Raw genomic sequence first — 23,944 nt, 5'->3', positions numbered from 1 at the left:
CGTGGTAATATGCAATTCTCATTTGCTTCTAGATTTACGCATGATGAGGAAATAGCAGTTTACTCTGTTTATTTAAAAAATTTAGGACGAAACGTAAAAATATTATGTGTACATCAAACTTCCAATTATTTAGAATATTTTTTTATTTACCTATTTATCTATTCCTGTCCATATTCTTTTAGCTATTTCACTATTAAATATTTCTGAAGTCTCTTGATCAATTTGAATAAAAGTTGACGTGAAATGTTATTACTACAGAATTTGCAATACTCGCAAAATTGTAATTATTATTCATATAGGATATTGTAGCATTTGTTGCGCAAACAAATTTTTGGCTAGTTACAAATACCTTGATAGAATGGAGATTAATAATTTTAAAAAAGAAAATTTTGACTGGCAGTGAGAAAAAATGATTGGCATCCAGTAATGATAGCAGTTATGATAAAATATTTCACAATATTGTAAATATGTAATAAAAAATATCTAATAAAAAAGTTATCTATAGTAACAATGTCGATATATAAAATATTTCACAATATTGTAAATATGTATTGAAAAAATACCTGATAAAAAAAATTATCTATAACAACAATGTCGATATATAAAACATTTTCACGGATTGTTATAATTGATTTTCTATCAAATGTCATCGGATTTGCTCGAAACTACATTCCATGCTATTTTCAGCGATTCTCCTCATTCTAAAGCGGTTAATAAACGCGATCAACGGATTATGTCATTTTCGTATCGGCAAGCTTCTTACGTGGCTATTATATATAATACGCGATAGAATCATATAATCGCATTTATATATAAAGAAAACCTGCCATGCTCCTTTTCCGCGAGATTCGTCGCTCTATTGTAACAATTTTAATAGATACTTGCAGTAACGAGGACGGTATCATAGGATAAAATGCAGTGGCATCGTGAGTGTACGGGAAAGATATCGTGTAAGTCGGATTTAAAACTCTCGGTAGTGTCTTCGCGAAACAACTTGCGCTTTTCGAGGTAGGCCAACGTCGGACCGCCGCCGCCGCCGCGCCGTCATTCTCCGAAGAGTTGGTTCTCCAGCTTCGTTTAGTTAGTCTAATTGAGAAACCGAGGAATGGTTATACACGAAAAATATAGATAAAGGATTTAACCCTCATTTTAACCCTCATAGCGTTTCCAGCGAGTACTTAAATCACATTATTTTTATCCTTAAATCCAATAATGTCAAACACGTATTTTTGTTAGTTTTCTTAGAAAAAAATGGAAAATTTATTTTATCATTTTTGTGCTACCGCGCGCCACACGTCAGGAAGTGAATTAGCGACTAGCGACGAGTTAAAGTACAAAGCAATTTCTCGAGCCCTCGAGGACAGCGGTGCATCCGCACTCTTTGCTATCGTCGGTAAGTAAAAGAGGCGCCTGGGTCGCGGGATTAAAGAGGCAAATTGAATTTCCCGTCGTAATCCTGCTGTGTAGAGTTCGTTAAGGATCAACGGTTGCGCACTGCTCGTTGACGTTCCTCCTTTTGGCAGGTCATGGCAGGACTGCGCGTAGAACAGGACGAATCAATTTAATAGACAGCGCATAATCGTCGCCTGATCATTATTCAGTCCGTTCATTAGGTTATCGTGTCCGAACTGCTCCGTGATTCGATCATGCGGTATCTCGTACACCATCTACACATATAACGGAATAATAAAGGGGTTGGGAGGTGGGTGGACGGGCACAGCGGTGTTAGGCACAGGGGATGCAAGGGTCGCGCAGGTTAGCCAGTCAATGTTGCACCAGCGGTGTATCCGGCTATGTTCGGCGGTTGATTACTACGCCCGATTGAATTCAGCCCATTTATAAATGCGTTAATGATAATTGATAAGAACTAAACGCGCGCTTAATAAAATTTAATTTAACGAATGTAAAAAAAAGAGATAGTTCGTGGAAAAATATGTGAGAAAGAAAAAGGAGCAGAAAAATAAATGAGGAAGACAAGCAGAGTAATGTAAATTGATGGATTCTCAAATAAAATTCAAGTGAATAATTTACGAGTTTTCTGAAAATAATTATCCATTTTATAAAATTAAATCGTTATCCTATAAATAAGTCTCTAATGCCCAATCTCTTCACTTCTAGATAACTTTATCCAAGACATATCTCGCAGAATACAAGATATCTCCTGGATAAGGTTATCCGCAACTTATCTGGAAGTAAAAAAAATGGGCATAATACTTAATCGAATTTTATAAGTTGCCGTATATTGAGGATACCTATTTATTTATAATCGATCAATGTCTAATCGAATCATCTCAGAAATTTAACACTATCCCACGTACTATTTCTAGACGTTCTTGCTACTCGTTAACGTGATGGTATCTCAAATATCGTGGGAACATAAGAGCAGTTTCCACGAACATAATCGTTAAAACCATGGGAAAATCGGAAACAAGAACAAACGGCGATATATATATATATGAGAATCCGACGTTGTGATCATCGCATTTGTGCGAGGTGAGCTGGCAATGAAAAGAACTCTAAACTCCGTCTACGCGACTCTCTTGTTCTCAATCCTCGTTAGCTCCAAGAAAACGGAGCGACCTTCTCCTTATCTCGTGTTTCTCCATCGCTTTTCTCTTCCACCGTCCTCCTGCTGCCATTCGAAGGATGCTTGTTTTAATCACGACGCCGCAGAGAGTATGCTATTGTCTTCGCAGTATCGGTTTGAGGGAAATATCTTCGAGCGGAATGCGGCCAGCATCGTCCCGTTGCCGGGTCCAGCGAAAGCAGATTGTGGAAAAATCCGGCTGGGAAGGCGGCCCGTTCATCATCGCCTTGGTCGCACCTGTTCTTTTCTTGCTCGCCGAGTACAATCCCAGTTGGAAGATTATCGGGGATTATTAAATTACAGTGTCTTTTTCGGCGAAATTATTATGAATGCTATTATAATCGAACAATGTGCGCGGTCGTGCCTTAGTTGAATATCGTGTTTTTCTCAAGCGAAATTGTGTCGAAGAATCGCATTTGACAAAACTGATGGTATTGTTTATAATAAAAAGATTTTGAGAAAAAACTTTATGCTGGAAAGGAAAAATGGAATAAATACGAAGGATCTTTTAGGACGTACTTTGAAGAGACAAGTGTATTAAGCTTCTGTTGTTTAAACCGAGGCAAAAATCTATACGTATTGCAATGTAAACGAGGATCATAACAAATCTGCGAGTTATAGATTTTCCGCTTTGTATTTATTCATTTTTTAATAGAGATTTAAATGCAAGTTTTTCTTGTTCTAATTTAAGACTTTTTAAAGCTACTAGAATTTTTTTCTATACGTCAGCCATTTTTCCCTGACTCGCGATATTTTTGCTTTAAAAAGCAGTCGAGATATTTATGTTTTTTTCTTTGTACTGAAATTCTCTATGCAATGGAGAGATCTTTGAGAGATGTTAGAGACGATCTTCATGAAAAGAATCTTTCTCTTCCTTCACTGAAGTTTAGTTTTGTTATAGCCATGTCTTGAATTAGGAGAGCCTTTGTAAGATTATACGTTCAAGTTTTGCGCGTAAAGTCTTAAGTCTTACCATCAGTATTCTGCCCTTCTGCAACTTGGGGTAATTGCTTCGGGATTCTGTTACAGTGAATTACGAGCGACAGGTTTAGAAATCGAACGATCGACTGTAAATAAACAGCGAGAACCCAGTAGAGATAGAAAATTTCTCAATTTAATGGGATTGATTACATTAACACTGTGTGCGTTGCCGTATTATTTAGCAATTAAAAAAAGAGAAAATCTCTCTTATAAATAGAGATCTATAAAATTGTTTTCTCCCATTCGCATTCTTTCTCTATAAAATCAATATTTTATTAATTCTAAAATTTTTGGCAATTTTTTTGTATCTTTTATGCTGCGTATTCTGTAAAAGGTTTTGTTTCAGGATTGAGCAAAGTTTATTTATGCCTCTATCTGATATGATTTTTAAAATATTTTGATTTCTTAGCTCGATACTGTTTTCTTTCTTTCGTCTAGCTGTAATGATTCTTCGATAAAACTTTCATTCAGGTTACGTATAAACAGACGCAGCTGACGTACGGACGAAAAATAGTTTTACTACTTATCGCACTGCAAACAGCATACTCTCGTGTTGTAGCTCACTAGGGAGCGTGCGGGAGAAAAAGGGGATAGAAAGAAGAGAAGCAGATAAAAGAAGGAAGATACGAGAGAAACATCAGGATTGGCGGACGACCGAAGCGATCGTGTTTCGTGGGAACTTGCAAAACGTTTCATTCTACCGCGGGCCGTACGAATCGAATTGGTTTGTAATTCCATTTTATCGGCGACCAAGCGGGATAGGAGAAAGGGGAGTTGTGAGGTGGAATGTGAATGCAACGAGGTATTTTGCGTAGAGTCGCGAGAAAGTGCATTTACCCTTGTCCAGATGGGGAGCTATCGGATTTGAGTGTTTAACCTAATGGAATACGTTTTGCAACACGCTCACTGGCCAGATATTAATAATACGTGCATAATCCTGATAATGCGCCGTAAGACAGGGATTAGTTGCGCCAATACGAATCATTTTGACGGGGATATTATTTAATACCTGTGCACTACATCATTCAATAACTATGAAAGCAGCTGGTTAAATTCAGTATAAATATTTGCGGAAAACCTCTTGTTTCCTGATTAAATTTTTTCATAAAGAAATCTAGGAGTCTTAATCTTCGATCGTAGATTTTTGGGAACACTATCTTTCAAGCTAATTATTAAAATAATTAAAAGATTTGAGAGCATAATTATAATTACGAAATATAATATTGCAATTTAGATATCCTGCCGATTACTTTCTATATTTATTTGAGCCTTTTAGATCCGGTTCCAACAATATAAGATTAACATAAGATTATAACTTAACTTTAATCTCGATTTAACTTATATTAACTTTTTTATCTTTTTCTAATTCTAAGAATTAAATTGAATTCTTAGAATTAGGAAAAGATAAACAGTGTAAATTAAATTGAAATTAAATAACCGAGAAAATTTATCTTGTTAAAATTGAATGAGAGAGAGAGAGAAAGAGAGCGACTTCTTTAACGCCTAGAAGATAAATCTGTTCTCATCGGTGAAATCTTTTTCGACCATTAACCAGGGCGATGCAAAGGATATCGAATCATGAGATATGAAGAACATCCTTAAGGGTAGTGCAGGACTTGGTGCGATCGCAAATGCAGGCTGCACGGGAAAAGGAAGGCTGCACGGTAAAGGGACGCGAAAGGAGCCGGTGGATCCGGCGCGAGAGAAAGGAGGAAGAGGACAAGTAATTTCCTTGGCAGAGGCGTGAGGAGCATGCCGAAGGGGCGGCGGGGCATCCCGTGCGCGAGAGGATGGTCCAAACTAAACTAAATAATATTGATGGCCAACGGAAATTGAAAGCCGTTAAGGTCTTCAGCGTTGCGGTGCGAAACGACGCTGCTGCATAAATAAGACGGCGTGCATTAGGATTAGACCAGTGTCTCTCAACTGGTTCGTAAACTCTGACTGCCACGGAACGGATGTTACCGTAATGTCACGAGCGATCCTGCAGAATTTATCGTTTTCCCGTTCGCTGCGTCGTCACAGCTCGCTTGCCATAAACGACGCATCTGCCGATAATATCGGAACGTTTGTTTCGCGATTTTCCCCAAGCGATATTACCTCAATTTCCTTCGTTAGAAATATATCGAGCGGTGCTGTGATTAATTGAGAGGTTCGGCTGTAAATAGTATGGGTATATACGCGTGAAATTATTACGTAAAGATTAAATAATCCTGCTAATAATCCTGAAAAACGATACGCCTCTCGCATATAAAAGAAAGTCAAATATTATCTTCAATTTATTAATCGCGATGAAATAGTTATATATAAACATACATATACACATATATATATATATATATAATACATATATATAATATATATAAATTGTAATAAATTATATAAAACGTGTATGACAATTATTTCTTTTTTACAATTTATTTATTTTAATTACAATGACTGCGTTCAGTAGTTAAGCAGCTTTACGATTGTTGTAAGATGTATTAATATGATTAGTTTATATAATACAATACATTTAGATCCATAGAATGAGAAATTAAAGGTAAGACCAATCATATTAAAGAATTTTAGTTGCAAAGCTGCTTTTTCCGTTAAACGCAGCCTTTGTATTTTGTTTGAGCTTGTAGTCTTCATCTCTCTGTGTCTCTTTTTTTCTGTCGTAAGATTAATTTCAAACGAACAGACTAAAAGATAAACTTATTATAAATTGTGCGAATTGTATGCACACAACTAGAAAATTGCGGTCTGTTTAAAGCGGATGGTTGATTCGTCGGTGAGTATTCGTGAGGGGACTTTTCGAGCTGTGTCGTGTGGAGACACCGAAAGTTGGCCTGAACAAGTCGCGAATCGTTGGTTCATGCAAATTCGACGTAGATGTATAGCGTAAATGCTGAAAAATGACCGGCTTAAAATATGCGAGTGTACCGTCCGCGATAGGTGAAACTCGAGCGCGCAACACGCGTAATAAGTCCCCCGTGATGTTTCAACGGTTTTCCACTTTTCCCCATCCTCCCTTCATCCTTCTTAGGTCGTGCGAGGCTTTTCCCTTTACCCACGCCATGTTACTGGAATTGGGGCGGAAGAGGGGTCTGCAGTAATATATTTTTCCTTCACTTACGTATATTTTTAATACTGTCCCCGGCGTGATTTACACAAACCGGGGAAACTGATGGCAATGCGTTTAACCTTGGCTTACCGTTCAGAGCAGCGGTATATCTCGTCGGCGAATTTTTTAACGTACGTAGAAAATTTCCTGCTAGTAGTATATCTTGAGACGATAGCATATCTCAAGTTGATATTTCTCTCTCTCGGAAAATATACATATTTATAGTAAAGCGTAGCATCCCTGCGATCATCAACGATATTTCTGAAATTAAGCGTTAATGTGAGTGAAACAGATACTTGTAATCTTAACGACACACGTGTGACTACTATCTATTAAAATCAGCGGAATAGTACTCGTTATCCTAATTGCACGTCACAGCCGCTGCTTCACAATACATTCGCGGTAATCAATTCAGTAATTAACTCGCCCTCAAAGAGGAGCCCCTACGCGCGATACTGATCACTACGTCGAGGTCTCGTGCGAGGCTCTCCTCTAGTCTTCCGTAGCAACGTGACTTCATGGCGATGCACTACGTGCAGCCCCGGCAGCCAAAGGGATCGCACAATCAGTCATTCGAGATATCGTTTCGCCGTGCGCGGCTGAAAAGGGAGAAATCTCGCCTTGGCTTCATTATCCCGACAATAGTCTCGTGGTCCAAAGCACAGTTTTCCCTCCGCTCCTCCTTCATATTCTCCTTCTTCAGCGCCTCTCTCCTTTCGTCGACTCGTCATAGCTTTCTCCCTTTCAATCTCCTAAATCTAAACTCACCCGTTTTCTCGAGGCCGAAAACCATATACGTTTCGATGCTGCTTGCATTTCGCTCCTTTTTTCGCTCCGATTGACTGCCGTCCCTACCTTCAACGAACGATGCACGATATAATAATGGCGAAGCCGTTTTCATAAAGCGGTATCCCATCATAAAGGCCTCTTCAATTCGTGAACGAGAAGGAAAAGGAGACTCGAAATGAGAATATCGCCCAACCTAACTTTCTCCTCTTCGTCTCCTCACCTTCCACTCTAGTAGTGCACCCTCATTCCGGTTTCGTGGACTCTCTTTTTAGTTCCGGATTCCTCCCACCCTTCGATCGCTGGGAGATGGCTGTTCGCTCGAAGAAGGCTGCGAAGGCTGAACGCGAAATGGTAGATGGGGGTTGAAAGTAGATGGAGGTAAATGGAGCGGGCGGGATGATGGATAAAAAAGGAAGATGGTGAAAAACACAAGGGAATTCTTGATCTTTTAGCGGGCTGACGCTTTTAATTCACGAGGCGGGCATCTCTTTTAATTGTACCCCGCTATTTGGCGACTTCTCGCCAACTCTGCGAGTAACGTCGTTTGTACGTGCCGTAGCTCGCACTTTCTTCTACCCCCATCTTGCGCTTGACTTCCCACTGTCGTTGCCAGCTATCAACGATTCTTTCTTCTTACATCGTTAGCATTTCTTCTTATATCGAGTTTATGCGTCGGGCTTAATCCTAAAATGCTATTGATTCGTAAATTTTATACACAAATGAGCGAAATCATTAAGCGCTAAGCTATGCTTTCAGTGGTCATTAGGATCCAATCTGCCATGCTAAAAGCTTGGACAAGCGGAGAGAAACAAGCTTTTAAAAATTCTGTTCAGTATATAGTCCAATTTCAATCCCCTGGTGGTCAGTATTATATATAACAGAGAGAGCATGGTAAATGGTTTCAATTTTTAAGTAGTTTTGTATTATTACAGATTTAGATAGATTTTTGTTTGCATATTCCGAAACAAATCGATTTTTTGTTTGCTCACCTATAGTCAAAAAAAATTATTAACGGTTATAGTTTCAACAACGATTCTGGTAAACAGGTTTACAGTTACTATAAAAAGTATGAATCAATAGGTTTTTATTTGCACATTACGAACTAGTCGATTCTTACGTACCTTTAGTTAAAAAGTTATTATATTCAAACTTATCCACCTGAGTTAACTGTCTTTGAAATTTTAATTGTTAATAACTTGTTAAATGAAAGTGCGCAAATGAAGAATCGACTAATCGACTTGTTTCGGAATATACAAACAAAAATCTATCGATTCATGTCATTTTGAGTATAGTAACTGCGATTTGAACCTATCTACCTGAATCAACTGTCCTCAAAACTGTAATTGTTAATAATTTTTTAACTAAAGGTGTGCAAACGAAATATCGATTTATTTCAGAATGTGCAAACAAAAATCTATCTATTGAGATTAATTAAAGATTAGTCTAATTTGATCGTAGTTGGAAGTGTGAAATTAGCCCCATCAGAATTGTTTTTTCTTAATAACAATTTTTTAATAATAATAATAACTTTTTTATAAAATAATAATATAATATAATAATTTTTTATAATAATAACATTTTTTACCAGAAGTGCAAACGTAAATTCGAAATGTACGTACGTACATGTGCAAAGGAAGAGTAATTGAGTGAGTCATAGAAAGTTTATTTTTTCAAAAGTTGGGGGGCCAATTTGATACGGGTATAGTAATAATATATCACTTAATAATGATAGCATTCTAAAGTTAAATAATACGGTGAATTTCGAAATTGGACAAGAATTGCCAATTTGGAAGCTAATATGTCGCTACTCACTTGCTAATTAACTTATATTTAATTAATATTTCCCTTTTTATATATTACTACTATAATTAAAAAATTACTAAACAGTTTTGTGTGGTTATAACATTATAATTTTTCTATCTAATCTTTATATATCGCAGGATCGAATTTATTGGATTAGATATTATAAAATAATTTAAAACTTTTTTGTAAAAATTCTTGAAATAGCACTATTATTTTTACTAAATTACAAACTGATGATAAATCTTTACAAATATTTAAAATAAAAGAATCTTTTATTTATTACATCCTTATTTGTAAAGATACACACATATTCTCTATTTCTTTTTCTCTGTTTCTTTTCTATTCAGATTTTCACTTTTTTATTACGCATTTCTGTTTGTTCACTAGCTTGTTTGCTCATTTGTTTGCATAATAAATTTTTATTACATATATAGTATCACAGATTCATAAGTATCACAAGTAAAAAGGTTATAAATATGAGCTTATATGACTTTAATCCTGAAAGTAAAAGAAGAACGAGACGAAGCAAAAAACTTTAATATTGATCTTTGTAAAGAATGCAAAATATTTGAATAAAAGCAAAGTCAAAGGCTTTCTTTTGACGTTATACACGCTTATAGAAGGGAGAAAAAAAAATAAATTTTCACGACAGAGAAGAGGCATAGTAAAAGGCATGCCAGAAGATAAATTCATATTGACGACATCGACATCTCACGAAATGGCGTTGACATGGATAACTCGCTTGTATGAATGCCACAACCTTGTTCTTGTCGTTTTCAGTCAGCGTTGTAAAATATCTGAGAGAAATACGTGTAAAGGAAAACGAATGGGCAGACCGGGGATTGGAGGGCGGAAGGACGCGCATCATGGATAGGGACCCTCTTACGGGCGGCTTATGTTTCAATTTGTTCGGTCGCGAATAAAATCGCGTTTTACGAAGCGTCAAAATGCCACAATGCCACAATTCTAGTGTTGAGCGAGTTATCATCCCTTCACTAGTTATCATCCCTTGAGCGAGTTATCATCCCTTCGCTAATTGACTTACACTTGATATATTTGCAATATCTGTTTTGCAGGCTCTTTGTAGAAAAAAAGTACACTTGTATTTCACTATGTGTAAAATTTTTTGTGCTCTTGTAAAGAGAAATAGTAAAGAGAAATAATGTAATTTTTATTTGATATTATATTTTTATTTAAATAAAATCAAACTGGTGTTGTGATTGGAGCGATTAAGATTATATTATTTAGTTACATCTTTTTAATTCATAAATGTTCTTTAAATTTAACATTTAATAATTTCGCTATTGCGATAGTTTGCCATTGAAACATTTGCCATCAATGATACAATTGATTATAATTAAGCTTAAAAAATCCAATGACTTTTGCACAATACATACACTACAGCACCGAATGTGAGACGATATGATCATATTGGCAATCGGCATCGAAAGAACTCGTCCGTAGACGCGCAATCGTCGCCGAAAAATGTCGAAAGTCGTCTTCAAACGGCGAAGACATCCGGCGATCGACACAAAATACTTCCGTTCCCCGGTGCGGTACGTCTGTCTTTTCGAATCTACCTCGTCGTATCCTGCTGCCGTTTCTTTCAAGGTGGATGCAGACACCACAAATCCTGAAGGAAACAGTCAGTCAGTCTGTCTAAAGAATCGTCGTGTCTTTTCCCATTCGTATTTCTTCTCTACTTTTCCTTTTCTTTACGAGAGATAAAGAATCGATAGAAGCTCGGATTTTCAATGAGGAGAATCGGGAAGGAGGGAAGAGAGACGTAACGCAAACGGGAAGAGGAGCTTGCACGAAACTATAAAGACAAAGGAAGAAAGGAGAGAAGGAAGTGTATATAGCCGGTCGATTCTACATTTTGCAATTCCAATCTTCGTGCAACACTGTATTGTCTCGATTGTGGCAAACGGTAGAAGCGTTTCGTCGCGATCTATCCGTTTCGTCGCTTTGACGTTGCCATCGAATTGCGATTAATCGCGCGCTGTTTGCGTTTTGCAGTTAATCGGTTGGCGGATATTTTGTGTGTATGTGTGTGTGTGTGTGTGTATGTGCGTACGTACGTGTTCCGACGAACGATCCTGTAACTCGTAGACTTGTAATTGACGAGCTGTAATCGAAAAGTTGAGATAGAAGGTCATAACTGTCAGAACCATTATATTGTGGAAACGAAGAGGAAAAGTTATTCATTAATGATTCGATAAGAGATAAAGGTTTAGCGTGTATAATAATAGTGAAAATTATAAAATATAATTAAGATGTTAGCCAGGCATCGTATCGGTGGGAGACTAACATCAATATTTCAATTACATTTGTGAAGCACTTTTTCATTTGACAATGGAAAGTCATTTCTCTATCACTCGTAAAAGTCGAGAGATAAACTGCCAATTTCACGAAAAAATGGAGGATTTATGCAGTTCGATTATCATTTTTTCCCATGCATATTGATTTATTAATAGTTTTTTTTAAATTATATTGCGGAAGCACTATTAATCTTGCTGATGCATTTCAGAATATAATCCCGTATACAAGACAGTCGTATCAGTAATTAGTGCCGATTCATTTGTCAAAGCAACGGACCGGACCGTTTTCGATTTAATTCCGATGGCGCTTTCGCAGAGAGAGTTCCAAGAAAATTACTTCGATCCCTAGGAAGATTCTTAAATGGTGAGCGTTAACCGTCGAAGTGATAAGCGATCGAGGCTGCTAGGCGCTTCATCAGCCAAATATATAAGGTTTTACGTGCTTTGGGGTTAGCATTGAGATGTTGCACAATTAAAAAACGATAATTGTGCATTGTCTCAATGTTGTAATAAAATTTCACTTCATCTGAATAGTGTTAAATTTAGTAGAAAAAACAAATAATCGTATTTAGCATTGCGATATTCGAGAAATGTATAACTGAAGTATTATATTTAACAATATAAAAATCTTACTTTAGACCGTACATGTGAGAACACAATCAATAAGAAATAGGAATTAAAAGGCTCGACCAAAACTGGATCTTTAATGTTTAAATAATTCAATGTGAATTATATATATATATATATATATTATATATATTTTATATATATTTTATATATATTTTATATATATTATATATATATATATATATATATATATATATATATATATATATATATACATGAATATATACCACATTGTAATCATTTGAACTACGCATCGAAATTTTTCTGGACTTGAAACGCAGCTAAACTATCGAAATAATACCACAATTAAATTTTGTTGCTCAATATCTATTAGAGAGAGATTTTAATATGATGATACATTGAAAGAAAACGACGAATATAGTTATGGCAATTATAAATTTAACAACCTTTGCAATCTAAGTATCTGTAATTAGTTTTACAAAATAATAGCAATTAAACTAATATTAAATACTATAGAAAATAAAGTCACAGTAACAATATTTAAGTACTATTAATTGATAGTGAAATAGTGATTTAACTACATTGAGTAGTTACTTGGAGTTCACAAATATTGCAAATAGATAATAATTACATTTTTCTAATTTAGATAAAAAATTTTTTTTTAATAAAGCACTTTATATCGTAATAACTAATTAATCATTGTTGAAGTAACTTTAAGGAATACATTCAAAACTTTTTCTCTAAAGTCACTCAGCACGAGCAGTACATATTGTCACCAGAGGAACGTAGCGGAGTTTAGTGTCTCCTAAGAAGAAAACCACTCAGCTTACAATAAAAGGCGCAGCATTGGATTCGAACTTGGAAGAAAAAATAAATGAAAAATGCATACAAAAATTTGTAACTATGTATCATAAAGTTTTAATAAGAACAATAAATAAATTAATTGAACTAAAAAAATTTAATAATATTAATCATTTGTAATTGAGTATATGGTTAATGTTAGTATATTTTCTTAGTTTACTTAATCTAGTATTCTTATTAAAATTTTATAATTATATAAAATATATATATATATATATATATATATATATGTGTGTATATAGTTGAGGCGCTATTTCACTACAAATTTATAGTAATTGATACGACTTTTTTTTCTGAGTGTAGAAATTTGTAAATAATTAATTCTTATTGCGAAAAATATTATCTCGTCCGGGAGTCGAATCCGGATCTCTTGCATTCCGTGCGAGCGTTCTAAGCCTTTAGACTAATAGCCTAAAGGCTATTTAACCAGAAAATATGCGCCTTTTTATAAGGGATATGTTTCATATGATTTTTTAACAATTAAAAGACAAGTAGATCAGGCGAGAGCATAATTTATTATGATCACGCGCGTATTTCATACACGTGAATACGCGCATGATTTCGAATCATGTGTTAAAATAAGCATTAACTAGGTCGGAAACACAATGCTCGTCAGTTACAATTCGCGGAATTGTTCCGCGACGAATCACGTGGCCGACCTCACGTCAAACGTTTATAAACCCTTCGTTTTTCCTACCGCAAGTCCACATCGCGGATTTGCGTTAGCTTACCTTGAATTAGCATATTTTCGTATCACTTTCTAGACTGTGGATTTTCCTCATGAGATTAGTATGGAAGAAATGAATGTTCTTTTGTAAAGTAGGCATGAGAAGTATGAGAAGTATGAGAAGTACGAAACCATGCGCGCAATTGTTTCTGACATTTATATTATCCATATTGTACGTTTCTCATTTGCATTTTCTGCGATTAGAGTCCGCGTTGCGTTTTCCATTCGCGAAAAGTTTCTGCGTAAAATGAGTAATGGATAAAGCAGAGCGTGCTTTATTATGTCAGGATAATTGGAAAAGGCTGAAAGTGTCCAACAATTGAAGTTTGAGAGGACATAAGAAAACCTAGTTTCATTCCGTGATCGTTGTACCGTAAACGATTAATGATGAGAAACGAGAATCAACTTTCTAAAGGAGAATCGCTGCTCTTTTTGACCCAGGTTACCGACACGATATCGATCGTCCGCTGAACGGTAGAGAGGGACCAATTAAGGACACTATCCGTTTCCACAGCTGCGAGCTGAGATACTCCCGCGTTTACTTCATGAAATACTTCTTTAACTCCCGCACAAGCGCTGTGTCCCGGCGCCAAACACTTGTCGCTTCATGATTCAGGAGCGATCCGGAAGAAGGGAAAGAAGAAGAAGCAACGTGAGAGACGTGGAGGAGAAGGGGAAGTAGAACGTCGACGACTGAAGACGAAGAGGGAAGAGCAAGAGTTGACGGCGCAGAGAGAGAGAAAGAGAGAAAGAGAGAGGGGAGGGGAGGGGAGAGAGAGAGAAGAGGGGGAGAGACAGGGGGATGAAAGGACGAGCGAGGGAGCAAAAGGGAGGAAGAAGCGGGTATTTCGAAGAGTGAAACGAGCCAGAGGACGACGCGAACGGAGGGTGCGAGCAGGGATGAGGAGGGATGGAAGGCGTTGGTGCATGCGCAAGAATTTCACACGTGAGCCCGCGAATCCGCGAGAGAGGTTCACCTCGAGCGCGAGACTTCCTGCCGCTTCAGTGTCGTGCGCGATTCCGTACGCGGCGCTTGGCGAGGCGACAACTGTGCCAGAACACAACTCGCACCACGTTCTCGTCGACAGATCGGTGATAGATCGCACGCGGCTCGGGCACTTCAATCATCCGGGAATCACGAGATTCTATGGGCCTAGTCATGATGGAGCCCGACGATTAGTCTCGCGACAGAAAAGCGCGATAGAACGACGATCGAACAGAAGATCGTATTACAAACGGCCGCGAGAAGCATCAAGGCGATACTGTCCTAGAGAACTCTGATATTCCTCGATAATCGTTCGAACGGAATAATAGCAGTCGACGACTCGCGTCAAAATGACGCGGGTGTAATAGAAACCGTTTGGCAGCCGGGAGAGGATTAATCTTCAGACTAAACTAAAGGGGTAGACAGGTGGCTTGTCAGTCATCCCGCCGCAAAATAGGAACTCGTGCCGTGAGAGCCACGCGATAGTAAATCACAAGGTGACGGGATTTTGCGCTGCTGTCAGGCGGAAACGCCGTTCCATTCCGCTTCGCTCTGCTCCGACTGACAACACCCTCTTCAGTACATCACGCGGTCGACAGACGAGTTCTACGAAATGTATCGCACCGAGACGGCGACTTCGTAAGGATTCGCCGCCGTTACCACTGCCATCGTTGTTATCTTTATTGTCATCATTATCTCAGAAATCATCAATCTCTGCTGACTTGTCCGACGCAATTCTCGATTGTCATAAATAACAAAGCCACGCACTTTGGCGAAAGTAACGATTGGCGAAAGCCAACCGTGCGGTCCCCGGGTCGCGTGTACGTGTGTGTTGCCACTGTGGAATCCCGCTCGTAATGACTCGTAATTGCGCGGAGGAGGAGCCGACGTCGTGCTGGAACGATTTAAGGGACACCTAGCAGCGCCACCCGCACCCTCCGTTTATAATGATTAGGTGCACGCGACTACGGGGATTACCTGGTTGAGGTGGAGGACCCCGAGGTGCTCCGAGACGCGAGGGTGGACGGAGACGGAGAGGCTAACGTGAGGCTGAAATCTGAATACGAGGGTGGTTGATCGCGCGACCCCGACGAACTCGTCCCTGGTACCTTTCGACCAAACGATCCAACGGGCTGATCGTTAGCACGCTCAGGCGCGAATCGACGTTTTCACGTACTCGATCGTTGAAAAGATTCAATTGGAAGGTGAGGTCAATTTCACGATTATCTATTTTTCTTCCCCCCTTTTTTCCCTATTCAATCGCGATTATCCTTTGCCTCTGTTCCACTTTCTTTTTTCTCCTCTTGCGAGTCTGGTTTGTTCCACGGCAAATCGATAGGATAATGGCGACACCAAGATAAATATGATGTCGGAATAAATTTAAATGCGACGTCCCGATAAAACGCTTATGTAATCATTTAATTTCCTATTAATATTATTTAATCCTTAACTAATTATATTTCACGGATAAAATGAAAATTGGTAACACCAAAAATTTACCAACATGTTTTATGTATACATACGTATATTGTCGGAAGATATCGATGTGTTAAATTTGTTGTAAAATCTCAAGCAGTAAAGTGACGTTATAAATGATATCTTAATAATGATCTTAATGCCATTTATACAACGTCAATAAAATGTCAACTTAAAAACATCATCTTGATTCTTAGGAGCCATCTTTTTCTTATTCTTTTTTTCCTATTTTTTGTTCAAATTTGTAAGCAGTAGATAGGTGATTCTTACATTTGTTTTCGACGGAAACGATCGATGTTGAACATTCGCTTTTGAAAATTTAACTAGTATTGTAACGCTTCGATCGTCGGGTTCGGTTCCCGCCATTCTTTCGTCTGTCCCGTGTGTTCGTGCTGGATGTGGTCGCGCATCATTTCTCTTAATGTTCGCCAACGATCCGTAAATCCTGTTGAAAAACGCTACACTCTCGGTTCCTAGCGTTTCTTCTTCTCCCTGGTACTCTGCGCTCCATCTCCTCATCCCCATCACGAACTTTACTGACGTACGTATGGCTTGCTCGGGGGTTTTCATCCTGACGGTCTAACGAGCTCGATTACGCTCATCGGATTTCATTCGCTTCGCAATGCTGTTGGATGTGGATCGTCGTATTGCACGCCGCCGGTCGATCCTTCCTTACGAATCGCATCCACGTCGCGCAAGCGTAGCTAAAATAAGAGGGATAAAGAGGAAAAGGGAACACCGGCGGTTTTCCGAGAGAGGATAATGAAATTTTTAAGAAACCAACGGCTCAGTGGTAACGTTGTTGGAAAATTTTAATTCAGAACGTGGACTCACGTACGCTAAAATTAAGTAATGGGATGCAATTTTCATTCCCGCTCTTCGACATTTCTTTTATTCATTACTCTTTGTCATTTGTTTTAATCAGACGGAAAATAAACACAATTTTATGGCATTATTGATTGCACAGTAGATAATATTAAAATCTAAGTCGTTGCCTGCTGTCGGTGAATACCGAAGGGTGACGTGAAAAAGCTTGGATTAATAAGACTTTTCTCCGAGGAGTACATTCGACACGAAAGCCACGTTTTCAGCATCCTTCGGGGCTGTATTCATCCTCCCAGCTGACGGGCTTCATTACCTTCATTGAATTTCACTGAAAGTCACTATCTCACGCGAGTAGTCGAAATCCGCTCGATGAAATAAAGAAAAAAAAAACGTACTCTCCTTGTGCAAGTCGCGACGCATTTTAATCAAAATCGCTGCACTTGAACAAATAAGTTTCGTCTTTTATCAAGGAGACAGAAAACATTATCTTCTAAGAATAAACTCACGTGTTGTATGAAAATATACGTTGCAACTTTTAGAATAGAATACTTTTACAATAAAAAATTAAATCAAATGTAAATAAGACGAAAATAAATCTAATAGTGAATAAATTAAAAAAACGCCAAAAAGAGCCCATAGAGGATATTGATTGTGTGTGTAATTTAAAATTTAGAATAGTTTTAATACAAAATTAGTTCAAATATATTGTTATAAAAAAATTAGATTAAGATTATATTGTCATAAAAAAAAAGATTCTGTTACTATTATGAATTGCCTCGATTTCAATGTCTGCTTCAAGGTTCGACGATCCTTGTAATGCGTGTGGCTTTCAGGACGTAATGGACACGTCACCAACGTTAAGCATCGGCGGTTCGAGGGCCAGGGCAGCCCTTTTGACCACTAGCGGCACCGGAACCGGCAGTACTGACAGACGGGTCGTCTTTTTAGCAAGTCAACCCTCAGTCGGCAGTAGTCACGAGACCAAGACCTGGCCTCACCATTGGTCGCCGCACACGGTATGTAGTTCATCAGCAAAAGGTGTATAGCATGTTCAAGTGACTTATCGACAAAGATTTAAATTGGCACTTGAATTCGAAAGATTAACTAAGGAATATGCGACTGTGCGCGTGTGACGTTCTCTTTCATTTCTCGAAGCTTATTTTTTATTTATTTTTAATAATAAAATTGAAATAATTATTATCTATTTATAATAAAGAAGCTTATTATTATTTATATATATATTTATATATATATAAATAATAATGAGCTTCTTTATTATATTATATATATATAGTATATATATTTACTAATATATATTATACTAATATATATATATATATTTTTGTATTGAAATATATCTTTTATGCATATATTTTCAGCTACTTTTTTTAAATTAAATTATTTAATAATCAATACTATATTTTAATCTGTTCGTAATATCTTTTAATGTTTACAATAATAATACGCTCTTTTATATTACATACGTTAAACATTTCGATTTTTAAATGAGAATTTAATTCGTAATATAAAAAATTAACTTTACAAAATTAAAAAAAAATAATATCTATTAATTATTAGAATCTGGAAATTTTGTGTTTACGCAACGATTAATAATTCAATTACAATGGCGCAAATAATAAAGTAAGACCGAAAAATCATAAAATATTATATTAAGAGCGTTAAGGGTTTTATATTATGATTAATTATATTATATCTTCTGACACCTTTTATGTTGGCATATAGGGTAGCTAATTATCACTTAAATCATATGTATTAAGTAGTAGATGCAACTTTAAAATTTGTTATATATATATCCGGTTTTAATCAATCTGTTAATTGACAATTATTTTTATGATTTATGACATATTGATGACCTAAATGAGGCCAAAACGCGTTTACAATTTTATATTATTAAGTAAGAATTTGAAATATATGACGTTTCGCTACGAATGCTGCGTGTAGCTGTATGCTGCTTTTATTTACTGTTTATATTTATTAAACCACTTTTTAGTTATTTATTTATTTTTATTTAATTCGCAAATAGACTGACGCATTTCCAGTTTTTTAATCACGCTATTTTGTACTCTTTAATTATACCTCGATGTCGTGTCGATGTCAGCGATGAGATTTATCACTCTTTTGCCTGGCTGGTTACTGTTTGCCTCTTTTACGAGGTGCAATCGTTGGCGCAACGAATAACAAGTAATGCGCTAATGAAGCAATCAGAGGACATGCGAAGATTTAATTATAGTGGAAGTTCGCGCGTTGCGCGCGCTAGCCAGAGCGAAATTACTTCGTCGTGAATAACGGGGGATCGATTCGTGCGAACCATTTGGACCTTTTACGACATGTTGAATTATGCCACGCGTGTAGGTCGATGCAATCGAAATTAAAATGGCCTGGCCTATCGACGCCACGTTCTGGGACCGACATAAGCTTCGCATCACGTTGACACACGGAAATATCTACCGTCGCGACGGACATTTACGCGGCGACAGGTGATGATTCTCGAAATAATTAATGCATGATTGACGAAACCGGGAAATAAATAGTACAAAATCGAGATGCCGATAATCAACCTGATGTCCCCCGGTCGATTTGGAATCCAACTCGGAATTAACGAATTAATTAGACAAGAGAAGAGAAGAAGAAACAAAGATTTATAAAGAGATAATCTTTTCCAAGTTTTCACTCATAAGCAATTATATATAATAATTTATAGATTCAAATTATCGATTCATTGTTCGATTTTTCTAGGAATATTAATGCACAATATGAACTCGATATCATTACTGACTTCATATTTATACATAAATTAATAGTATTATATCGATTTGAAATTAATTTCATTAACTTATGTATAGGTAATATATTATAGAACAGAATTTTTGAAGAAAATAGAAACTATCTCGCAGTTGACATAATCAATATCAATTTGTTCTACTCGATATTTCTTGGGAGAGCAGATTTTTACTCGGGAAAAGATCACAGTGCCGACATACGAAAACAAATTGAACCTGTTCAGGCCAAGCCAGGACGGCACGAAAATGAATTGGCTAGATTTGATTCCGATGCATTTAACGCATTGACCGTTATCGCTCGTGTCGGCTAGCCTGACGGCGATACGGGCTCACTTTGGCATTGTGATTCTCCCTTTGGTGGGAGACACGCGACTCACTTGCTCTCTGTTCCTCTCTCTTTGCATTCGCTCTGTCTATCTCTATTCGTACGGACGATGCATCGCGCGGAGCGGGCAACCCGTCGCACATTTGGAATTCTGAATTCCGTTCGTCACCCGCACGTATTTGGCTGCGTGCGCGTGCACGCGAGATCTATATATGCGGGATGCATGGCGGGATTGTATGGACCGGGACCGGGCGCGGATGTACAGGGCCCTGGAGGGCGTCAGACGATATTTCGGAGGAGTTTGGTACACGCGGATAGCACGGTTATTAATTTAACGGCAATGGATACGAGCTTGAGAGACTACCATTTCGGTTCGCCTCCCGTATGCTAGTGGCATATATACCATGCCAGTTACATATACACGCACGTGACAATGCACAGTGAGAAAGGCGTTTTCGATGGATATTATTTAGATGATTTTTATATAATTTGCGACGAATTTTTCTTCGGTTCCTTTATTCGTGATACATCAATGCGACACTCGGTCATCACGAGCAGGCAGGTGTGCTGAAAATAGCATTACTATCTTCGTAGTCGCTCGGCATGAAGGTTTAAATATTTCATGATGCGGCTCGGACGATTCGAAACGATTTTCGATACGGGAACTCCGTTACGACACTGTGATTAATTACGAGATGCGAACTGCTATTGGTTCTCTGTGCGACTCCTGAACATTTTATATATCCACTAGAGTGTAGACATCTACTAGGTTAGCCGATTACTCCCGTCATGCCTGACAAATCCAATCTTCGTTTTATTATTCGCTACGTTCCAGTTTCACCGATGCTAATTAGCCAGCAGTAATTTGAGTTCCGATTTGAGCTCCGTCCTTTGTTCTTCATAATTCAAACTGAAACGAATAGTTGATCGATTAATAATTAGAATTGAAATAAAAATTCATAAATACGAGAAGTATCTAAGTTGATATCCGATATGAGAACGAATGGATCGCGGACACTCGAGGAGCGCGATCCGTCTGCAACGTTCGTTCTGCAAGTATTAACGAAGGATAAGAGGGCCTTCGTGGATGTGGAGCTTCGTTTGAGGTAAATGGCGTTTTGAGAGCAGCCGCGAGCTCTCCGGAGAAGTGGGAAAAGTTCCGCCGGACGAATCCCGAACGCTCGCTTCTCGGTTTCAGATGGCAATTTGATATTCGCGGAAAATGCAGGCTGCAGGGTCGGTAAAGATCTCGTTACGCGTTTCACGATGTACGTCATCAGAGGGTCAATCTTGGCCGTGCATGCAGCTTTATGGAACCACCCCCCTATTCCCTCGTCATCCGTTTTTCCTCCATTTGAACTCCGGGACCGCATGCGGTTATAGGGCGCCGCATCGCCGACGAACCTCCTGCTTAACCCCCGGCGGGGGTTGGGGCATTTGCATAGTTATTCAGCCGCGCCGGATGAAAGTCGTTACGGGTCGGCCTTCGAGAATTTCACCGTCGAAATTATCGACCACCGGCAGCGATTGCGCCTTTCATTCGCACCCTCGTGTTTCTGTCGCGACGTAAAACGCGGCAAGTGGCCCAAGCCATAAATCGACGACTGATTCTAACCCTTTCAAATTCGCCCATGTTCGTATTTATTAAGAGAGAAAGCTCCGGAGCTTTTATTCAGACACTTTCCATACGACGGCGAAAATTTAATTTAAGAGTTTCAGGGGAATTTTCAGACTCGAATCTTACTTTCAAGATACTTCATTATAGGATATAATGCAAGAGTTCTCTCTCTCTCTCTCTCTCTCTCTCTCTCTCTCTCTCTCGTAGCTATACATATTTATTCGATTTCATGTTTCAAATTATGCTAAATTACAAATCATTCTGCCATTAATAATATTCGATTATCGAATAAATGTGGATTAACGGCGAATGAATGGATTACTCATTCGGATTCGATCAATAATTCAAGCCAGAACGAATTAAGGAGCATCTAGTATCGTGTATTAAGTCGGAAAACGTAATGGCCCGCGCGTTGTTGCCCGGTTCTTCGTGGTGGTCGATAAATGGGCCAATCATACGTAATGGAGCTTAATTCGAGTGGTAATTCGGTAATTAGCGTCGAAATACGCTCGGCGAAGAGCGCAGTACCTTTTCGCGCGCAATTGCGAGGGGTGTAATCGATATGGAACGCTTCGACGGCGGCAATTGGGTATTATTTACCCCGTTACCCAAACACTTCCAAGGTAATCAAAGACAAATATTGTTTCCACCGCGGTTAGCGTCGTGATGAAGCGTATCACGAAGTGAGACGCAAGCCTCCTTTACTAATTAGCAGTTTAACCGGCTAATTGTACACGCAATTTATACTGGAGTTCCGCGTGCCGGAACTCGGTACTACACTTTGAGAGACGACACCTCTTGTTCGCTGCGGAATTATATTCGTCACGTAATCTTCGTCAACCGTTGAAAACAGAACAAGATAATTATAGAAGTAATAACGATAATAGTAGTATAATGAACGTCATTATAACGCCTTGCGTCGTGTCGGCAATATGGAGTCTTTAAAGATACTATCGATATTTCGATTGTGAGAGAATTCTGTTGATAAATTAAAATCTGTAAAAAATAAGTAAAATACAATCCGATTTCTATGATAGTAAAAACTCGTTGTTGAAGCTTTGATAAGTATACCAAAATTTTTTCAGTTCTTATATAATCTGGAAAAAAAATTGCTTCATTTTTAAAAAAATTATTTTGTGGAAGAATTAAAATTTCATGTGATTAGTAAAAAAATAACACATATATTATTCGATTATTGTAATTAATTATTTAAAATAACATATAACAATTTTTTGATACAAGATTAAATTCTTAATTTTTAAAATAATTTTTATTATTAATTATATGCTAAATATTTACATATTGTAATATTTATTTATTATATGTCAAAACTTAAAACAAATAATACGTTACATTGTGATAATAACTGTTATTACAAAACCTACATTATTCTTCTTATTAACATAGCTGTCGCAATAAGCGTCCTCCGATCTCCCATAATCCTGGAATTAGTCTTGCGTTATGATGACGCTATTAGATCGACCGTTAAGCACTGTTCAACGACGTACTAACTCAGTTTCCCACGTTCTACACGGCACAGATTTACGCCCTCATCATGCGGAACCCGCGTCGTGACTTAAAGGAAGAATTAATAATACACGTTTCTGCCCAATCTCGTCTGATCTCGGCATCTCATTTAATTTCCCAACCGATCGAAAATAATTTCCACTCCTCGAAAATAATTTCCTCTCTCCTCTTTCCTTCTAACTTTTCCTCGCCTCTTTTCGTTGTGTCTACCCTTGAAGGAGAAGACGTGGCCGAGGACCAAATATATCTTTTTTATCGTGAGCCATCCACGAGACGCGTTGATGAAAGTTCGAACAAAAATTTCGCGGTTTCCGACCGTACGGACTCCACTCGAAGTTTGACACCGCCGATTTTCCTACCGCCGTAAATCAGGATCGCTCGATGACATTTTACTGTGCGTGTTTTCCCCATCACCCTCAATCTTTCTCTCTCCTCCTCTCCCCATGTCGTTGGGATCGTCCTTCATATTCGCGAATATTTTTTGCCGCCCTCGCCGTTCCACCATGACTTTCTCGCTTACTATTCCCTTCTGTGCCGTTCCTATTTCTCTCTTCCTCTCGCTCCATTTCTCATAACGATCTCTGTCTCTCCTCTCTCTTTTTCTTTCTCTTTCACCCACACAAC

General features: G+C 38.0%; 1 protein-coding gene across 4 annotated transcripts in view; it reads left to right on the top strand.

Moving 5' to 3' along the window:
• Scgdelta (sarcoglycan delta) overlaps window positions 1-23,944 on the top strand; it is a 351,842-nt gene that overhangs the window by 112,746 nt on the left and 215,152 nt on the right. The window contains exons 1-2 of one of the 4 annotated variants that reach the window (XM_087405816.1): window positions 14,709-15,953; window positions 17,849-18,065. In XM_087405816.1, coding sequence (XP_087261942.1) covers window positions 17,889-18,065 — 177 coding nt within the window. In that variant the 5' untranslated portion in view covers window positions 14,709-15,953; window positions 17,849-17,888. Of the gene's footprint in view, window positions 1-14,708; window positions 15,954-17,848; window positions 18,066-23,944 lie in introns of those variants that run through there. The other 3 variants (XM_011060037.2, XM_087405814.1, XM_087405815.1) reach the window with 3 other exon arrangements.

The sequence above is a fragment of the Acromyrmex echinatior genome, chromosome 4 (genome assembly GCF_024713525.1).
Source record: "Acromyrmex echinatior isolate Ae372 chromosome 4, ASM2471352v2, whole genome shotgun sequence".
NCBI classification, from domain to species: domain Eukaryota; kingdom Metazoa; phylum Arthropoda; class Insecta; order Hymenoptera; family Formicidae; genus Acromyrmex; species Acromyrmex echinatior.
Note: the sequence above shows the minus strand (reverse complement) of the source record. Positions and strands in the feature narration are given on the sequence as shown.